Source organism: Camelina sativa, chromosome 10 (assembly GCF_030686135.1).
Source record: "Camelina sativa cultivar CO46 ecotype springtype chromosome 10, ASM3068613v1".
Lineage (NCBI taxonomy): Eukaryota > Viridiplantae > Streptophyta > Magnoliopsida > Brassicales > Brassicaceae > Camelina > Camelina sativa.
The window spans coordinates 5,496,899-5,514,652 of record NC_141889.1 but is presented as its reverse complement, the minus strand read 5'-3'; the positions used below and the strand labels follow the sequence as shown (position 1 = coordinate 5,514,652).

The window sequence follows — 17,754 nt, the reverse complement described above, 5'->3', positions numbered from 1 at the left end:
ATAAAGCTATAAAACGCTTAGGACATTTAAGAGACCAAAACTTCAGAAACAAGATTAGTGAAACCATATCTACCTAACGTTTTCACTAAACAGTTCTTCATTAGTCTATGGAAGTTACAACAAATGGGCTATCGACGGTAAAACCGGTAAGCCCACCAAAAAAGGCCTTCAACACCATATTATAGTTCAGAGTTTGAGAAGCTCTTCTACGGACAGAGGCAGAGAACGACCGACAAAAAGAGAGACCAAAAGAAGAATCTGTGTTCCTCTAAAAGAAATAAACAAAAGAAATGACAAATAACTTCACGTGTCGGTATTGTGACGTGGAAGCATTCGATCTGACATCATCAGAAACACACACATCAATCCAACAAAGAAGATCTCGATATTTTTCAGATTCATCAATAAACCAAATCTTGTTAAGCTAAACGACGACAACAATTAACGAGGAAAGATTTCGATATATTAGTTAAAACGCAAAAAAAAAAAAAAAAATTGAATCAAGAAGAAGTGAAAGAGTAAGAATTAAAGAAGACGAAGTAAGCAAGAAGAGCACAAATAAGAGCCACGAAGTTTCCTTCTTTAAGAAGAACCCTAAACACAAAACCAGCGATCTCTTTAGTCACTTTCCTCCCTTCGATCACCACTCTCTTTCTCGATTTCCCAGCGAAAGCCATCGACACCACCACCGATATCCAGATCACAACGATCGCCGGCACAGCTATGAAGAGCGCCGCCGCCATCGAGAGAACTCCGAACACAGCACCTAAAAGAACCGAGGCGTAAAGCGCAGGCAAACCAGATGACGTCTGGTGGTTATCACCGTACCAATTCACTATGGAATTCAGCGAATTCCACGAAGAAGACAAGAGGATCGCGTAGACCACAAGAAACAGACAGGCCCATGTTCTTCTCTTGCTTATAACTCTCAGAAACAGCTTGTACGAGGTCATCGTCTCTTGTTCTTCCTTGTCCGCCATTGTTTGAAACCACCAGATCTGATCTTTTATGATTCTGTGTCTGTGTCTGGTTGGTAAAGTAAAGTTTATGGTAAATAGTAAAAGACCCTTTTTTTGTCCAAAGCTTCTTCTTCTTATGATTCCTTTTTTGGGGGTGAGTGTTTGCGGTGAAGAATTGTGAGAAAAGGAAAGTGATCGAACGTTCTTTTTTTTGCTTCTACCTAAGCCTAGTCGAATCTGACGTAACGTGAAGAACACGCTCTTGCTTATTGGGTAGTGTTCATCACGTGCCTTTTTTCATAGCGGTCCAGTTAAAGTCTTTGCCTTTTCCTGCAAACTGACAGTTGGAGAGCTCTGTTTCCATTTTTTCTTTTTCGTGCTTTTGGCTCATCTCTCAGAACGTAGCGTTTCATAAACGAATTGGTTACTGAGATTACTTAACACATTACATTTCAAAAGAAGAATTTGGGACTCCAATGTTTATTAGTGTAAAGTTGAATGTGATCATGTGCATTAAAGTTAATATGAAATGAGACATACCAAGAATTCAACTATTTCAGAAAGTAGTTGATAGTTACTGTTAGGCCTTTGACTAGATTATAGTAGCTATGATGCTTACACTAAACGATTAATTCGAGTTATGTGCGATAATGTTTGAAAAAATTGAAAGAGAGATAAGAAGATTACAGACATTTCAAAGCTGACTTCTTTGACCAATAAGGTCATCATACCCCATAAATGTTGACAGCAAAATACCAAGTCCAATTTCACCATTAACTCCAAGTGGCTCGGATCAAGAAAAAAACAAAAAAAAAAACTCCAAATGCATAGGAAAATATCAAAATTTACAAGAGACCAAATAATCACGGCTGATATTGTGGCGTATTTTTATTTATTTATCAACATCTTGTCAATCAAATGTATGTTAAATCACATAGAATAAGCAAATATTATCTTGTTAATAATTTTGACTTTGGAATGGATCCTTTCCAGTTCATACCATATATTTGAATAATTGGTTCTTTTGAATATATAAAAGACACCGTCACAAAAGAAAACATATACTTCTTTCAAAAACGGCAAGCTGTTCTTGTTCTTCTTCTTCCCATATACTTCTTTCAAAAACGACACACTTGTACCCAAAAGACCTCTCTGTCTCTCACCATGTTCTCTAATAAAGTTTCTATTTTTATCTTTTTCGTCACAACACAATTCTTGTTCCGACCAATCTCATGCATCCAATTCGTTTACAACTCAAATTTCACCACCAACAACACACTTCTCGTAGGCTCCGCAACCGTTGATTCCCCTCCGTCGATCCTCACTCTCACCAACCAAACCATTTTCTCCATCGGACGTGGTCTATACCATTCAAGAATCTCAACTGCCGCCTCCGCCATACCTCTACCTTTCGCCACGTCATTTATCTTCTCCATGGCTCCTTACAAACACCTCTCCCCTGGCCACGGCTTCGCCTTCGTCTTCCTCCCTTTCTCCGAAACATCCGCCGCGAGTTCTTCTCAGCATCTCGGCCTCTTCAACTTGACTAATAACGGCGCGACTAACAACCGAATCTTCGCCGTAGAATTTGATGTTTTCGCTAACCAAGAGTTCAACGACATCAATGATAACCACGTCGGCGTCGACGTCAATTCCCTCAACTCTGTTTCTTCTGAAGTTGCTGGTTTCTATGGAGGTCGAGACGGCGAGAGATTCACGGAGCTGAGGCTTAACAGTGGTGAGAATTACCAGGCGTGGATTGAGTTTAATGGGTCAGCCCTCAATGCAACTATGGCTAGAGCTGGCACTAGGAAACCCATTAGACCACTCATAAGCATACCCTTGAATCTCACTGGAGTGTTACTCGATGATATGTTCGTTGGATTCACCGCATCCACAGGACAACTAGTACAAAGCCATAGGATTCTTTCATGGAGTTTTAGCAACTCAAATTTCTCCATTGGTGATGCTTTGATCACTAGGAATCTTCCTTCGTTTAAATTGTCATATGACTCTGTTTTGAAGTCTAAAGGCTTCATTGCTGGGGTCTCTAGTGGTGTTGTGTTATTACTCTCAGTTATTGGGTTCCTCTGTTTCTACGTTGTGAGGAGGCGGAGAAGGCAGAAACTAGAAGGAGACGTGGAGGATTGGGAAACAGAGTATTGGCCTCACAGAGTGCAATACAAAGACGTTTTGGAAGCAACGAAAGGGTTCTCGGAAGAGAACATGATCGGATACGGAGGGAATTCTAAGGTGTATAGAGGAGTGTTGGAAGGCAAAGAAGTGGCGGTTAAGAGAATAATGATGAGCCCTCGTGAGAGTGTTAGCGGGACGAGTGAGTTCTTGGCCGAGGTATCGAGCTTAGGGAGGCTAAGGCACAAGAACATAGTTGGACTAAAAGGTTGGTCCAAGAAAGGAGGAGAGAGTTTGGTATTGATTTACGAGTATATGGAGAATGGTAGCGTTGATAAGCGGATATTTGATTGTAACGAGATGTTGAACTGGGAGGAAAGGATGAGAGTGATAAGAGATGTGGCCTCAGGGATGTTGTATCTACATGAAGGGTGGGAGTCAAAGGTGTTACATAGAGACATAAAGTCAAGCAATGTGTTGCTTGACAATGATATGAATGCGAGGGTAGGTGATTTCGGGTTGGCTAAGTTGCAGAACACTAGTAAAGAGATGGTTAGTACGACACATGTTGTTGGAACAGCGGGTTATATGGCGCCTGAGCTGGTTAAGACAGGGAGAGCATCAGCACAAACCGATGTGTATAGCTTTGGAGTGTTTGTGTTGGAGGTAGTGTGTGGAAGGAGACCAATAGAGGAAGGAAGAGAAGGGATAGTGGAATGGATATGGAGACTAATGGAGAAAGACAAAGTGGTTGATGGTTTAGACGAGAGAGTAAAGGTGAATGGAAGGTTCAAGACCGAGGAAGTAGAGATGGCTTTGAGAATAGGACTGTTGTGTGTGCATCCTGATCCGAGAGTGCGTCCGAAGATGAGACAAGTGGTGCACATATTAGAACAAGGGAGATTAGTGGAGGATGGTGGTGAAAGGGAAATGAGCTTGTTGGAGAGAGTGAAGAGCTCTTACTTGTTGGAAACTGGTGAGGGAAGCAGACAAAGACAACATCCCACAATCCAAGATGTAAGGAACTCGTCTCATTGTTCTAATTCCTTCCAAAGTTATGGCTCCATTCTTCATGGACGGTGAGGAACTAACTAGCGTGAGAGTCATTTTTATTGAATTTTTGTACTATACATGTTCTGTGATTCTTTATGTATATAAAGATTGCATGAATTTTGACTAAAAACTGCATGAGACAGTATATTTTGTTTGAGGTTGGGGTTCTACACTGAGATTTGAATTATAGTCGTTTTAAAATTATGAGAGATGAGATTGTATTGTCTCAAAATGTACAACATAGCACCAGTGGTCTAGTGGTAGAATAGTACCCTGCCACGGTACAGACCCGGGTTCGATTCCCGGCTGGTGCAAAGATTATATTTTGTGTCGACTGAGCAGTGGATGATCTCTCTCCTGTGAATAATCCAAAATACCCAGGAGCGTTGAAAGTCCAAACTGAATAAACCAAACAAAACCGGTATGTCTTTTTTAGTGGAAGGCACAGTTAGAAGCGTTGAAAGTCCAAAATTGGTTTACCAAGAAATCAAAACAGAGCAAAAAAAATTTACTTTGACAAATGCAGGATGGATTGTGAATTTCACTCCATACATTTTTGTTCATAAATCCTGATATAGTTTCGCATGTAAAATCCTAGATTTATCATTCTTTATGTGATGCAGTGATGACATTGTTATCTAATACAGTATCATTCATTATACAATGTGTATCAGAAGTTAAAAATTATGAGATTGAAATGCAGTAAAAACAGAAAAATATTGACAGCAAAAGTAATGGGCTCAGAATGCTTTAGGCCCATTAATAATATTTTTCACGAGTTGAGCATCTTCTTCTTTAGGCTCAGAATGCGTAAACCACTTCACGGCCCAACTAAGTCAAACCAAGAGACAAGAACTAAAGTTGTTTTTTTTAACAACCTCCACTTTGATAGTTTTTAGTGTTTTTTTCTAACTGTGTTTTGTAAGAACATATCCTAATAAGGATGCATTTTCTTGATTGATTTACCCATAACATTTTTAGCCATTAGAGTGTCATATGGTTTTTTGGATAAGTTTTTTCATGCGCAGAATGTTATGAAGCAAATAATAGTCTTTAGCATATTATCACCATAATTTTGTATATTTGAATACAAGGCATGTTTTATTCGATTGCCTACGTTATATTTACTAACTAATAGTAAGCCTTTTTAAAATCAATTTAAAAACTAATAACAAGTGATCCTTTCGTAAAAATATACAAGTAATTATTTTTCGACCAAATTAAAAAGGCAGTTTTTTTTAATCTAATACTCCTTCCGTTTTTATTTACTTGTCATTCTAAAATTACATTTTTGTTTTATATTACTTATCGTTTAATATTTACAATGCAACTTTATTAATAACATTTCCAGTTTATCCCTCACTTTAGCTTATTAATTACCTAAAAAATGAAATAATGTATTAATGAAGAGTAAAACAGAAAATTAAATTGTTTTTTTTTTAAATGTGTGAAATTACCTAGAATGACTGGTAATACTAAATGGAGGGAGTACAAGATTTTTTCAATACATTTTTAATGAATATGGATGGATCATATAAGCTAAGACAATTTTTAATATGGTATGAACAATCTGAATGAATTAATTGTTATTTATCTTATACCTTTGGCCTAATCTTTTGATGAGTCAAATCTGGTACATTATTCCAAGTTTCAAAATGACTTTTCAAATTTAGTAAGATTTTAGACGGTTTAGAAAAAACTTGCATTACCCTATTAGTGATAGCAACATAATCATCTAAGTAAACGATTAGAAAATGGTATATTAGTAAACGATTAGAAAATGGTATATTAGTAAACGATTAGAAAAGTGTTATATTATCAATTGATGTATATATACTTCTAATATTCTAGTTAATGCTCACATGATATAAAATCTTTAAAGCAAACAAGAAATCTATTTACAACCATCATATTTTATTTTTACTACAAATTAACCACTTCACATCTAATCAAATCACTTTTCTTAACTCTTATATATCTCAAAAACTTTTTTTTTTAATTTCCCATGGGTCAGATGCTTGATCATCTCAACAAGAAGGTTGCAACAAAAGAGCAGGTAAGCGTTGATCCCTACTTTAATTGTGGAATTGTTTTTCAAGCTGTCTCATAAGAATCTTTGCGTGCAGCTCAACGAACTGAAGGCAGACATGATTGTTTGTTTTAATCTTTTGAGGGCAGAAATCAGCCAACGAGATGCTAAACTAGATGAATTTATGCAATTTGCGTCTGAAAACCGTGGCCAGCAGCAAGACAATGTTAGAAACATTGCTTTAGGCAGGACACCTCTACTCATAGGACTCCTACCGCTACCATTTTAGAGGAGGGACAACGGAGGATGTCTTACTGCACCAGAGTCAATTGCACCACCAGAGTCAACCCAGACTGCATGATTCAAAACTGATTAAACATGTTGCGAAAGAGAACCAAAACTTGACTCCGTTTTCTCAGTTCTGTTTTCTGGAGGTGTTTTCTTAGTTTAAAAAACAAAGTTTAAATCTCTTTTCCCATTCTTCGTAAGTACTTAACTAGTTTAATTGTAGTTTTCTTTATAATTTGTATACTTGACCCTGATTTCTTCTCCTCCAAGTTTTCAACCATATGATGCATTTATCCTCTGAAATTTAAATGAACATCTAAAATATGGAAACTAGACATGAATGGGTTGATCCTATGTTAAAGGTTTTTTTTTTTTTTTTTTTGAAATTCACTAAATTTGTCTTTGAAGTTTAATTAAAAGCCCGTCAAATCAAAAAGCCACCAAATCCCTTAAAAAACTCAATTACTCCAATCCATTATTGTCTTTTATAATTTTATATAATCTATACTGATGTCTTATGTTTCTCGATCGATTTCTGGTATTGAGTTAGCCGTGGCTATCATATTCATCATGCGAAGACAATATCTAGTTCCAAGTTTCCAACTATCTCATTTGCAGATGGTAACTCAACCTTTACCCCCAACTGGATGTATCCAAATCTGAATCTCTGTCGTGTAACAAAACCTCTGATGATGGCTACAATTAATGGGCGTAAATACGGGCAGAAGCAAGTCAAAGGAAGTGAAAACACTAGGAGTTACTTCAAATGCACGTACCCAAACTGTCTCAATGCCTTTTCTTTGATATATATACTTCTAATATTCTAGTTAATGCTCACATGATATACAATCTTTAAAGCAAACAAGTCATATATCTATTTACAACCTTCATATTTTATTTTTACTACAAATTATCCACTTTACATCTAATCAAATCACTTTTCTTAAATCTTATATATCTCAAAAACATTTTTTTTCATTAAAATTTTAAATTTCAGGATGAATTTCACGAGCTACTGGGGCAAATACGTCAAGCTGCAAAGGTTCAAGGCGAAACAAACATTAAAGTTTTAATGTAACTTAAAAGATGTTTAATTGATTTGTTTTCAGTGTTGTTTTTAACTATTTTATTATTTTATTCTTCTTTTTCCCCTTTATGATGACTTCTATATATATTTAGAACAATGTCTTTTATAGTTTTATATGATCTACACTGATGTCTTATGTTTCTGGATCGATTTATGGTATTGAGTGATGATCTTTGGTTTTATTTAATTTAATAACACATGCATGAAGTAATCAATAGTCCGTTTATAATATTTTTAGCCATTAGAATATCATATATATAGTCACTAGCACAGAGTAATTTAGAAGTAATAGAAGTAATTATTTCCAATCATAAAGGGCCTAAAGAGTAATATATATAATAAGAAAAGTTTACTAAATCGCCCAAGCCGTCTTAGCTCAGTGGTAGAGCGCGTGGCTTTTAACCACGTGGCCGTGGGTTCGATCCCCACAGACGGCGGTTTTGTTAATTTTTTGTTCACTCCTATATGATTTTCTTTCTATTTTTGTTATAATTACTTTCTGTTTTAGTCAAGACTTAAGAGGATGAGGAAGTAACAACCAGACCGAAATAATAAACCATGTCTACTTTGTACAATTTAACTCAATCAATATATTAAAGCTACCTAAATGTTAGAATTGACTTATATAAACAAAACGTGTTTGAATTGATAGGAATGTAGTGAAATGTACGTAGTCTTCATCAAAAAAGTATAATATAAATCAAGCTGTGAGAATGTTTCTTGAATAGAAAGAAACAAAAAAACAATAGCTTGCTTCTATTAGACCATCTCCATCCCACATCTCACATGAAGAAAATTAAATATCATATGTAAACAAAAAATGTTATTTTAAAATGTGAGTGTCTACAAATTTAAGATATAAATGTCTAAAATGTGTCTACTAGAAGGATGTCTTTAATTTAATGATTCTTTACATTTAATTATTAATATTTTTGTAACTGCAATTTTTTAATATTTCTAAAGACATCCTCCGAGTATATGCAATGGAGGTGTGGTAATATTATCTGTGTAAATGACACTACAACCTCGTTTGTATGGATTAGCCTTTTTGCCCGGTCCAAAACTATAATAGGAACGACCACGTCGTTACACGGTACATTATTCTTCTTCAACGCACCATAGCTAAATATATCTTGCGGCTCTACAATTCAAATCCTGCCATTGTTCTCTTCTCGTCCCCACCGTCCATGCAAATCTCTGAGTTGCAGCTCACTTTCTTAGCTCTCACCTGCACGGGAGCTGCAGCTACCGGGATGATTACAGCGATAATCAATAGCTTTATGTAATTTATCATCGAGATCGAGTAGAGAAAATGATTATTAATTAAAATTGGTTTCAAGTGGGTTATTATATATGTCGTTTGCCCGGTTCTTACTCCATAAGTTATTCAATGTTTTCTATAGTTGATTGCTTAATTTTTTGTTTGTAATTAAAAAGATTTGATCATATCTCAATCGTTCACTAAGAATAGCACTGAACTTGGTCGCTCACTGCTGGATTGATCTATAGCATGTAACTCGCATAATTAAGCGGCCCGGATAACAATTATTTTATTTCTTACATATACAAAACTATGTTTCAACGTACAAGATTTAAGTATGTGGAGAAGTTTTGCATGAGCAGATACGTACGTATAGATATAAATTAGCATGATCATAACTAAATCATAAAAGAAAAAAAAATCGCATCTAAGTAATACAAAAGCTCTATTTAAATATTCTCTTAAGCAAGAACAAATTACGAGACAGGGGAAACACATTAAAAATGGTTATGTGCTTCAAACATACTAACAACAAAACAGGCAGATAAATAACTGTACAGGGAATACTCTCACAAATTTAACGACCAGCGACAATTTAAAAACCCCTAAAACATATAACTTATCATAATCACAAAAACCACCACCCCCGGACCAAACAAACCGGCCGAATTGTGAGCCAACGCTGGCCCTGGAGCCGGAGCATGAGTGTGTGAATCAGATGCCGGTTCCAGTCCTGGAGAAGGCCCCGGCGAGGACAAACCCTGATGGACTGTAGACAGTGAAGGTGACGGAGACGGGGAGGGAGAGGTATGACGAGGAGAGTGGCTGTGATGGACGGTGGACATGACCTTGACGGCTAGTTTCTGGCCTTTGAGACAGTACTGAGAGTTGCCACTGATGAAAAAGAAGGAACCTGAGTGGCTAAGTAGAAAGAGAGAGTCTCCGTCTGAGAGGGAAGTCAATGGATGAGTCGTGTTGCATGTGTTGTACTCTTGTTCACTCACCTCCAACACTGAATTTTTTCCCTTCGCGTACTTAAAATCTTTGTATATAAATCAAAATTATTTTTGTCCATTAGTATTGACACAATGTCTATTAATATGGAAGAGAAGAGGAGAAAGACTTACGAAGAGTGTCGTTGACTTGAAACCGGTCTCGGTGAGACCAAAGAGAATAATCCTCGGAAGGAGTAAGGACCCAACCATCCCTCCCACCAACATAGAACTTGTACCCATTTGACATCGTAAACCCCAAACCCATCAACATCACAATGACCAAGTAAAGATCAAAGTCGAACCTCCTCCTGACCAAACCCATCTCTGATCCAAAACTCTTATCAACTCTCTCTCTTAATTAGAAGGTTATCTCTCTATAATTGTTTGTGTTTATTTGCAACCTCAAGAAGAGATAGATGTGCTTATTTATGGTGAAAGTAAAGAAGATGTAGCCGTTAGGTCAAGCTTTTGGCAGTGTAGTGCATCAATTACCTAGAGAAATGCAAATTAATTAAAAGCGTTTCGATTTTTTTCTCTCATCTCTCTCTTTCTTTACACGTCTCGACATGCAATGGACTTAACGGCTATCTAACTTTATTTTTTCACGTTCTTTCTCACAAACAACCAATTTTTCCACTCAGATCTTTATATCTATATTAAAAAAAACTGAAATCCTTTATTATTTATGATATTTATTATTCAAACTTACGTTACATGTTGTTCTACTTAATATAAAAATAAAAATTATATATAACACCCAATAATACAATATTAATAAAGTTTTAGTGGGCTTTTTCAAGTAGATTGAGTTTAATATCGTAAGAATGGCTTTACACATTTTGTCTCCGTCTAATATTGAAGCCCAACTAGTAGTAGAAGAGTCATTTTAATCCTCTATTATTAGATTAAGTAGTGTGCATAATATATATATAGTAACACATCCTTTCTCCTAATTAGAGAAATTGGTAAATTTTACACACTTTCTCCTCTACCTTTAAAGCTAAACTAGTTGGACAATATTAGACGAAATTTTATTTTCTATAATGGGAATTAGGAATCTTAGCAGTAGGGTCAAGGATCTAATTAATAAATGTTCCTAAAGTGATCATAATTAAATTTTTCTACTTATGTTTTAATCCAAAAAAAAAACGTAAATTTTGGTATTCTAGTCTTTTTTTTTTTTTTTTTTTAAATGATTTGGGAAACAAGATGTTTGAAGGCGTAAAGGAAGAAGACCTGAGAGAATATGAAACTTCAACTAACATCTTTCATCTATTAAAATTAAAAACATTGAACCTTCTTCGTTTTTTAACAGAACCAAAAAAAAACTTAAATAAAGTTAAAAACTCAAAACAAATCAGAGAAAAAAAAAAAAAGTTTCGACTTGTTCAACAATTGAGTTATTGAGAGAGAGAGTACGTTGATTGAGAAGCTTCAACGACCGCAGAAACAAATTTCTAATTTCAATTGGAGTTTTTTTTTTTTTTTTTTTAATAATTGTTTATTACAAAATCTCTCAAGGCTGTTGTTGTTGTTGTTGTTTATCTGTAAACATCTTTGTATCTGCTTGTCTGATACAGCGCACCAATCTTATGCTGCCTTTTGTTTTGACTTCATCTCTCTTCTCTGTGTGTTTGCTTCTGTGACCTAAAAAAAGAAATGGATTGTTATCTTCAGTGATGTGGGTTTTGGAGCAAGACTCGAATCAGTTCTGATCCAATCGTATCTTTTGATTTTGAATGATTAAGTCATAAAGAAAGGATTTTTGAGTGATATGAAGAAGAAGCTGGAGGTTTTGGGATTAGGGTTCGAGTGTCAGGTTCTCTTCTGTTTATTGATTTGGTTGACGGCTATTTCGCAACAAGCGGATGGATTAAGACCCATTAGGGAGAAAACTCGATCATGGAGCGACGAGGTTTGTGATTTTTTCTTTTTCTTTTCATTGATGATTAATTGCTCAAAAAGTTTGTTTCTTTCGGTCATCCGGATGTTTCCCAGAAACAAAGTTTATGGTTTAGTTAGCAAGTCTGACTAGTTTGTTGTCTAATGTGTTCATTGACTTCTTTGTGCTCATGGTTTTCTGAATGATTGGTCCTAATTGATGACTCCTCTAAGTTTGTGATTACCTGCTTTGTTTTTTTCGAGCAACGTTGAGCTGATCATAGTAAAATGATATTAGGACATTGACCATATTGAATGAAAAACATATTTTGATTTGATTGAGTTATGTTATCTAATCTTAACTTGATTTAGCCCATTAGTATCCAAGCTTTGTTCTGCTGGCGAATCTTTCGAATTTTGATAGTGTGGTGAGATGAGACCCATAATGGTGTCTTAACCTCTTAGGTAGAAGCTGGTTAGTTGTTACAGAAGTAAAATCATTGGTAGTGGGGAATCTAGGATGACATTTTCAGTTTTGGGTTTGTATTGCTAGTGATTTTAGCGGACTGTGCAAAGTGAACAAGATACCAGTACTTCAGAGTAAACGAGGCAATGTTTGGGTAGTGGTCTTATTTGTGAGGTTTTCATGAACTTGCAGTGGCTCTTTGGTAGAAAACAAGAAGCTGAAGTAGGACCGTTTTCCGCGTGGAATATAACAGGAACATATAGAGGTTTGTGGCATGTCTTAATTCATTTTTACCACTTCAGGATTGTCTACTGTGTTGTGGGTATATGTCTATTGCTTTATGTTTTAGACTCCTTTTGGAATATAAAGGTTTATTGTGGGTATCTTTCAGGAACTTGGAAGTTTCTGAATTCCGTAAATCGCTCTTCAAAGCTTCAAGACTTTCAAAAAGAAAATGGTAATTCTGTGGTTGAGTTAGTGGCAGTTCCAACAAAGATAACTGGTGTGCATTATGTTCAGGTGAACAGTTCAGCTTCTAAAGTCTGTAATTTGGGATCTCCCTTGATCTTGTAGCATGCAATATTTGAGGTTCTAATAAAGTTCATGGAACAGGGTGTTGTTGTTTTCCATGACGTATTTGACAATGAACAAAATGTGGGTGGTGCACAAATAAATCTCGAAGGTGTATATATATGGCCCTTTAGACAACTCCGCCTTGTGGCTAATAGGTACTAACTTTTGTTTTACTTAACTGCTTTTAAGATTTATTAGTGACCCTTAACTCCAAGGTCTGTTCATTACTTGACTTAATAGCGGCAAGGAGAGTGACTCAGGGCAAGAGGACAATAATCTTCTATCAAATCCCTATCATCTGGTAATCCTTTAGACTCTAGTTCGACCCAGTTAGGCAATGAATCAATGATAGTGCTTTTCTTGTGATGGCTGGTTTGATGTGTTAAAATGTTCCAAGAGCTTACTAGTGTCGACTTTTTCTGCTGTTGGACAGCTAGGAATTTTCTCTTCTCAAGTGTTTCAAGAATCTCCAAGAGACAGATTACTGAGACGGAAAATTTGTAAGCAGTATCCTATTTTTTTTCCTGTGTGGTTTACTTTTCAGCGACTCTGATCTTCAATTCTCTTGTACTTCAGCTCCAGTCAATGAAATGGAGAAGCACTGTAATATCGAAATAGCAGCTCAAGTATCCCGTGTGGCTTCTAGTGAAAATAGTATGCATTCTAACTTTATACATAGACTTGATCCTGGCGTATTCTTTGTCTCCTTAGTCATATTTAGTCTTATGTTGAGGAGCTTTTCCATAATTTGGTAGATGGAGACAAAAATTATTATCACATGGAAGGATTGATGGAAAGCCCTGGGGTAGGTGATGATGGAGATTGTTTCTCGCCTTTGTTACTGAATGCAACTTCTGTAAACGTCGAAGTCTACTATAACAAAGCTGTGAACTATACACTGATGGTTACTTTTGTATCCTTTACTTAAATAGTCGTTTACCCTTTCATAAGATAATGCTGAGAAGTTGTGCAATTTTAGCGTGTTCCTTAACTTTCTATTGCATTTAGGTCTCTTTCCTCCAGGTTCTTTTGTTAATCCGACAGATGGAGCACGGTAACACACAATCTGTAAGATACTGATGTAAACCAGATGGTCTGATATTGTTATTCTTGTACAGAATGAATTAAAAAAACTAACTTCCGGAAGTTCTTGTATACAAGGGTGCTGCCAAGGTATCTATTGTTATGATTGGGCAACAAGCGATCATGGATGCTTATTTGTGCCTTTTACATCTCACGGCCGGTATATTAGTCGGTATGTATATCGTTATAACTGTACTCACGCGTTGTAAGATGCCAAGTTTTTAAAAGCTAATATATGACTGTATTTTTCATGTAACGTATTTGGTGTTTAATGCAGTGATATTTTTTTAATGCTTTTGATAGTTTTTTTTTTTACTGTGTATATCCCCTGCATTTTGATAATAGTCTTTGTTGCTAATGCATCTGTTTGATAAATTACGCATTCATTTGTGTTAGACTTTCTATTACTGTATGACTGGCTCGTATGCTAGTTGACATTGTGATATATGTTTTTCTCATGCAGAATCTCTGTTTAATGCATTTGCAACCGCTGCGTTCTTCAAATTCGTAGTCTTTTCGATTTTTGAGATGAGATATCTTCTGGCGATATGGAAAGCAACCCGTCCTTCCAACAGCGGAGAGGGTTGGGAAACAATGAGGCGAGAACTCTCCTTTCTCTACAGCCGTTTCTGTGAGTACTTCCTTATTTGGTCTTTGTTATCAATTCAAGCTTCAAACTCTTGTCTTCCTGCACTTTTATGATATGAGTGATATAACTGCTTGATTCTCTTCTCCTCTTTCTTCCAAACATCCAACACAGAAAAATGTAATCTCGCAATAAGAATTGCATTTTAGGAAACTCTATTTTAACTTTGGTAGGGAAAAAATGGTATTGATTGTCTCCTCAAAATTTCTTAATTATCCCTGCTTGGTTACACTCACTTACTAATGTAAGTTAATTTGAATTTAAAGACAATAATCTGCATTGAATCTTGTGTGATAAACTTTCTCACCATTTATGTGACTTTTATTTTCATTTAGCTGAATCTTTGACGCAATTCAGATGTTAACGCTGATGTTTCATCATTATCACTATATTATAACAGATGGGATTCTTCTTGGAGGCATTTTGATAATGTACCAGTTCCACAACTACATGCAGCCGATTCTCCTTCTCATGTACTCATTTTGGATACCACAGATAGTTGCCAATGTCGTCCGGGATTCAAGAAAGCCTCTGCATCCTTATTACATCTTGGGTATGACAGCTACACGGTTAGCTATACCGTTATATGTTTTTGGATGCCCACACAACTTCATGCGTGTAGAGCCCAACAAGTTCTGGTGCGTTTGCTTGTGCACATTCATGGGGTTGCAAGCTATCATTCTTCTTCTTCAGCATTATTTTGGTTCACGTTGCTTTGTTCCTCGTCAGGTTAGTTTGTTCTCTTTCCATGTAAACTACATATGGAACGTTCTATATATAAGTTTACTCTTCGGTTTCAGTTTGGCTTGGATATTTCAGGTCTCCTTCCGATTTTTTAAGTTGTATCTGCCTACAGCTAATCTCTTTCGTAATCGTTTACACCTACACGCAGATGCTACCAGAGAAATATAACTACCACCGAAGATTTAATCGGGACGTAAGCCGCAACACTGATTGCGTTATCTGCATGACCGCTATTGATCTCAGACAGCATACCAGTGATTGCATGGTACAGCAGTTTCTTTTGGCTTCTAATAACTACATCTTTTCCCCTAACAGACATAATCATTAGCGTGTTTGTTCTGAGAACAGGTAACTCCATGTGAACATTTCTTCCACTCGGGCTGCTTACAGAGATGGATGGATATAAAAATGGAGTGCCCAACTTGTCGGCGTTCTCTTCCTCCAGCATAGAGGATGTTTTCGGTTTGTTAGGATGTACCTGCTTCACTCAGTTTATTGCGGGTAACAACTCAAATTGAACTTCCTAACCGGAGTTTTTTTTTTTAATCTTTTTCAGTTCTTAGTACTGGTTTCTTTGCTTATTAGGTATATAGATTGTGTTTTGGTTCTGTCTGAAGGAAACTTATTGTTAACAAACCTGAATGTGATTTTATGAATGAGAACTCGGAATGAGAAAATTCAGGCTCTGTAAATGGTTGGCCTATGAGGAATCATGCTTTTATTTTAGTGTTTTCCAGGTTTCTTGGTTCCTGTTTTGTCGGAAATAATTTGTCAAACATTCCTAGAGTGTGAGTTTTCTCAAAATCACGAAGTTAACTGCTGCAAAATTTGACTCTGAAACAGGTGGAGCTGGTTTTCTAATTTCAGGTCCTTGGAGAGGTTTAGAAGATTTTTAGATGAAAATAGAGCAAAGGTGGAATCTGTAACTGCGGCTAGATACCGCGGATAGACTTTGTGTTCTGTATAATTGTATAATGTTACAATCTTAGTGCATATTCTTTCACCCCACAACCAAATCTTTCACACATTTCTTGTTCTTTCATCTTCTTTGCATACATAACATCTTGTCATTGTGCGCATACAAGTGAATCCTTATGTGTCAGATGGACCAGGAGCAATGGAAGGTCCTGCGGTAGATGGAGCAACCAGAGGAGCCATGGCTGAGCATTCGTGGTCATAGCAGTCTATGGGGTGGTCAAGTACAGCATCACATACTTTTTGGCTCCACTGAAGCGGTTTGTCAGGCAGACAGTTAAAGCGATCATCGACGGGTATTCCTCTAGAAGTCAGGTTCTTGCAGATGCCTTCTTCTTCACTGATATAGTTGTAAGAGAAAGTAAGGTTCAGTAGACTGGGCAAAACGCAGACTCCAAGTGGGACAGTGCCAGTGAACATGTTGTGTTCCAGATTCAGCTGCTCTAGATGGCCTAGCCCAGCGAGACTGTAAGGTACAGGACCAACTAAACTGTTGTAGCTCACGTCCAGGACTCTTAACTTGTAGAGATACCCGACTTCAGGGGGTAGACACCCAGATAAGCTTGAGTTTATTAGGAGAAGCTCTTCCAAGGTATCTGCAAAGCGGGCTATTGTTGGAGGTAGACAACCACTAAAATCATTGTTGGCAAAGACGACAACAGAGGCGGTTGTTCCAGTGAAATCTCGAGGAATGAGGCTTGTTAACCGGTTGTTGTTCACAAAAATGGCGTCAAGGGGATTGGTGAAGAGGTTTGGAGGCAAGGGGCCTTCAAACTCATTGTAACGAAGGTCAAGGTACTTTAGAGAAGGGAGTGAAAGGACGACATCTGGAAAAGGACCTACAAAGCGGTTGTTGCTGAGGTCAAGCTCATAGAGTAACGATAGATTGGCCAACGAACTAGGAAGGATGCCGCAGAAGCGATTGCTATTAAGATGGATGAGAGCAAGGTCAGACAGAAGGCCAATGGCTTCAGGCAGGAAACCAGCGATGTCACCGTGATTGAGATCTATTCCGGCAACAACTAGAGTGTTTGGATCGGAAGGGGATGGGGCACAGAAGATGCCAGTGTAGCTGCAGACTGAAGGACCAACCCAGTCAGCAGTTAAGTTCTTTGGGTCGGAATAGATGACCTTCTTCCATGTTTGAAGTGCATGATACGCTTGCTGAAGCTGCTGGTTAGGGCTTGCGTGGTGGTGATGGCTATGCTTTGCAGTTGATACTACAGATAGATGAACAAGAACTGAGATAAGGACGTGAAATGTTAGAGAGAGAGCCATTGAAAGACAAGTTATAGATCCTTCGTTTTAAGTATGTTGGTTTATATAGACAGACATTTTTATGTTTCATTCTTTAGAGTAATTATTGCAGAGGATGAATCTAGTGGTGGTATAAGATCAAGGAAAAGGACTCACCTCCTTACTTGTAGCTATCTGAAGTGGTTTGAAGTGGGATCTGAAATTGACACCTTTCAAGGCCAAATCTTAGTGTTGGACTTAGATCACTCATTCGCTTACAACCCAAGAAAAGCCTATCTGAATTATACAAACTATAGGCATAACCTTACATTTAAAATCTTCGGA

The 17,754-nt window shown here is 36.9% G+C and overlaps 3 protein-coding genes, 2 non-coding genes and 2 pseudogenes across 9 annotated transcripts; 4 read left to right on the top strand and 3 right to left on the bottom strand.

Moving 5' to 3' along the window:
* Positions 1 to 366: 366 nt before the first annotated feature.
* Positions 367 to 1,319, bottom strand: LOC104717376 (uncharacterized). Its single transcript, XM_010434934.3, has one exon. The coding sequence runs from the start codon at positions 978 to 980 to the stop codon at positions 501 to 503; it is 480 nt and encodes a 159-aa protein (XP_010433236.1). The 5' UTR covers positions 981 to 1,319; the 3' UTR covers positions 367 to 500.
* Positions 1,320 to 2,013: 694 nt separating this feature from the next.
* LOC104717375 (putative L-type lectin-domain containing receptor kinase VII.2 pseudogene) lies at positions 2,014 to 4,302 on the top strand (annotated as a pseudogene). The gene has a single exon (XR_015568218.1). The product of XR_015568218.1 is annotated as a putative L-type lectin-domain containing receptor kinase VII.2 pseudogene (transcript).
* An 86-nt stretch (positions 4,303 to 4,388) lies between these two features.
* On the top strand, positions 4,389 to 4,459 carry TRNAG-GCC (transfer RNA glycine (anticodon GCC)). The gene has a single exon. It is a non-coding gene; the product is annotated as a tRNA-Gly (tRNA).
* Positions 4,460 to 7,914: 3,455 nt separating this feature from the next.
* Positions 7,915 to 7,986, top strand: TRNAK-UUU (transfer RNA lysine (anticodon UUU)). Its single transcript has one exon. It is a non-coding gene; the product is annotated as a tRNA-Lys (tRNA).
* Positions 7,987 to 9,238: 1,252 nt separating this feature from the next.
* On the bottom strand, positions 9,239 to 10,209 carry LOC104717374 (early nodulin-like protein 3). The gene is made up of 2 exons (XM_010434931.2): positions 9,938 to 10,209; positions 9,239 to 9,852 (listed from the first exon to the last, which is right to left on the bottom strand). Exons 1-2 carry the CDS (start codon positions 10,125 to 10,127, stop codon positions 9,416 to 9,418), a joined length of 627 nt encoding a protein of 208 aa, XP_010433233.2. The 5' UTR covers positions 10,128 to 10,209; the 3' UTR covers positions 9,239 to 9,415.
* Positions 10,210 to 10,932: 723 nt separating this feature from the next.
* On the top strand, positions 10,933 to 17,653 carry LOC104717372 (transmembrane E3 ubiquitin-protein ligase FLY1). Of its 3 annotated transcripts, none has more exons than XM_087469626.1 (16): positions 10,933 to 11,720; positions 12,345 to 12,417; positions 12,544 to 12,671; positions 12,765 to 12,880; positions 12,966 to 13,026; positions 13,159 to 13,225; positions 13,302 to 13,379; positions 13,481 to 13,638; positions 13,734 to 13,793; positions 13,887 to 13,980; positions 14,272 to 14,439; positions 14,855 to 15,183; positions 15,347 to 15,463; positions 15,547 to 15,699; positions 16,042 to 16,111; positions 16,311 to 17,653. In XM_087469626.1, exons 1-14 carry the CDS (start codon positions 11,580 to 11,582, stop codon positions 15,646 to 15,648), a joined length of 1,692 nt encoding a protein of 563 aa, XP_087325752.1. In that variant the 5' UTR covers positions 10,933 to 11,579; the 3' UTR covers positions 15,649 to 15,699; positions 16,042 to 16,111; positions 16,311 to 17,653. The 3 variants fall into 3 exon arrangements, with proteins under 3 accessions (XP_087325752.1, XP_087325753.1, XP_087325751.1); XM_087469627.1 differs by having other exon boundaries at positions 16,302 to 17,653; XM_087469625.1 differs by lacking the exon at positions 16,311 to 17,653 and having other exon boundaries at positions 16,042 to 16,209.
* LOC104717373 (pollen-specific leucine-rich repeat extensin-like protein 3 pseudogene) lies at positions 16,115 to 17,451 on the bottom strand (annotated as a pseudogene). The gene has a single exon (XR_015568761.1). The product of XR_015568761.1 is annotated as a pollen-specific leucine-rich repeat extensin-like protein 3 pseudogene (transcript).
* Positions 17,654 to 17,754: the final 101 nt, after the last annotated feature.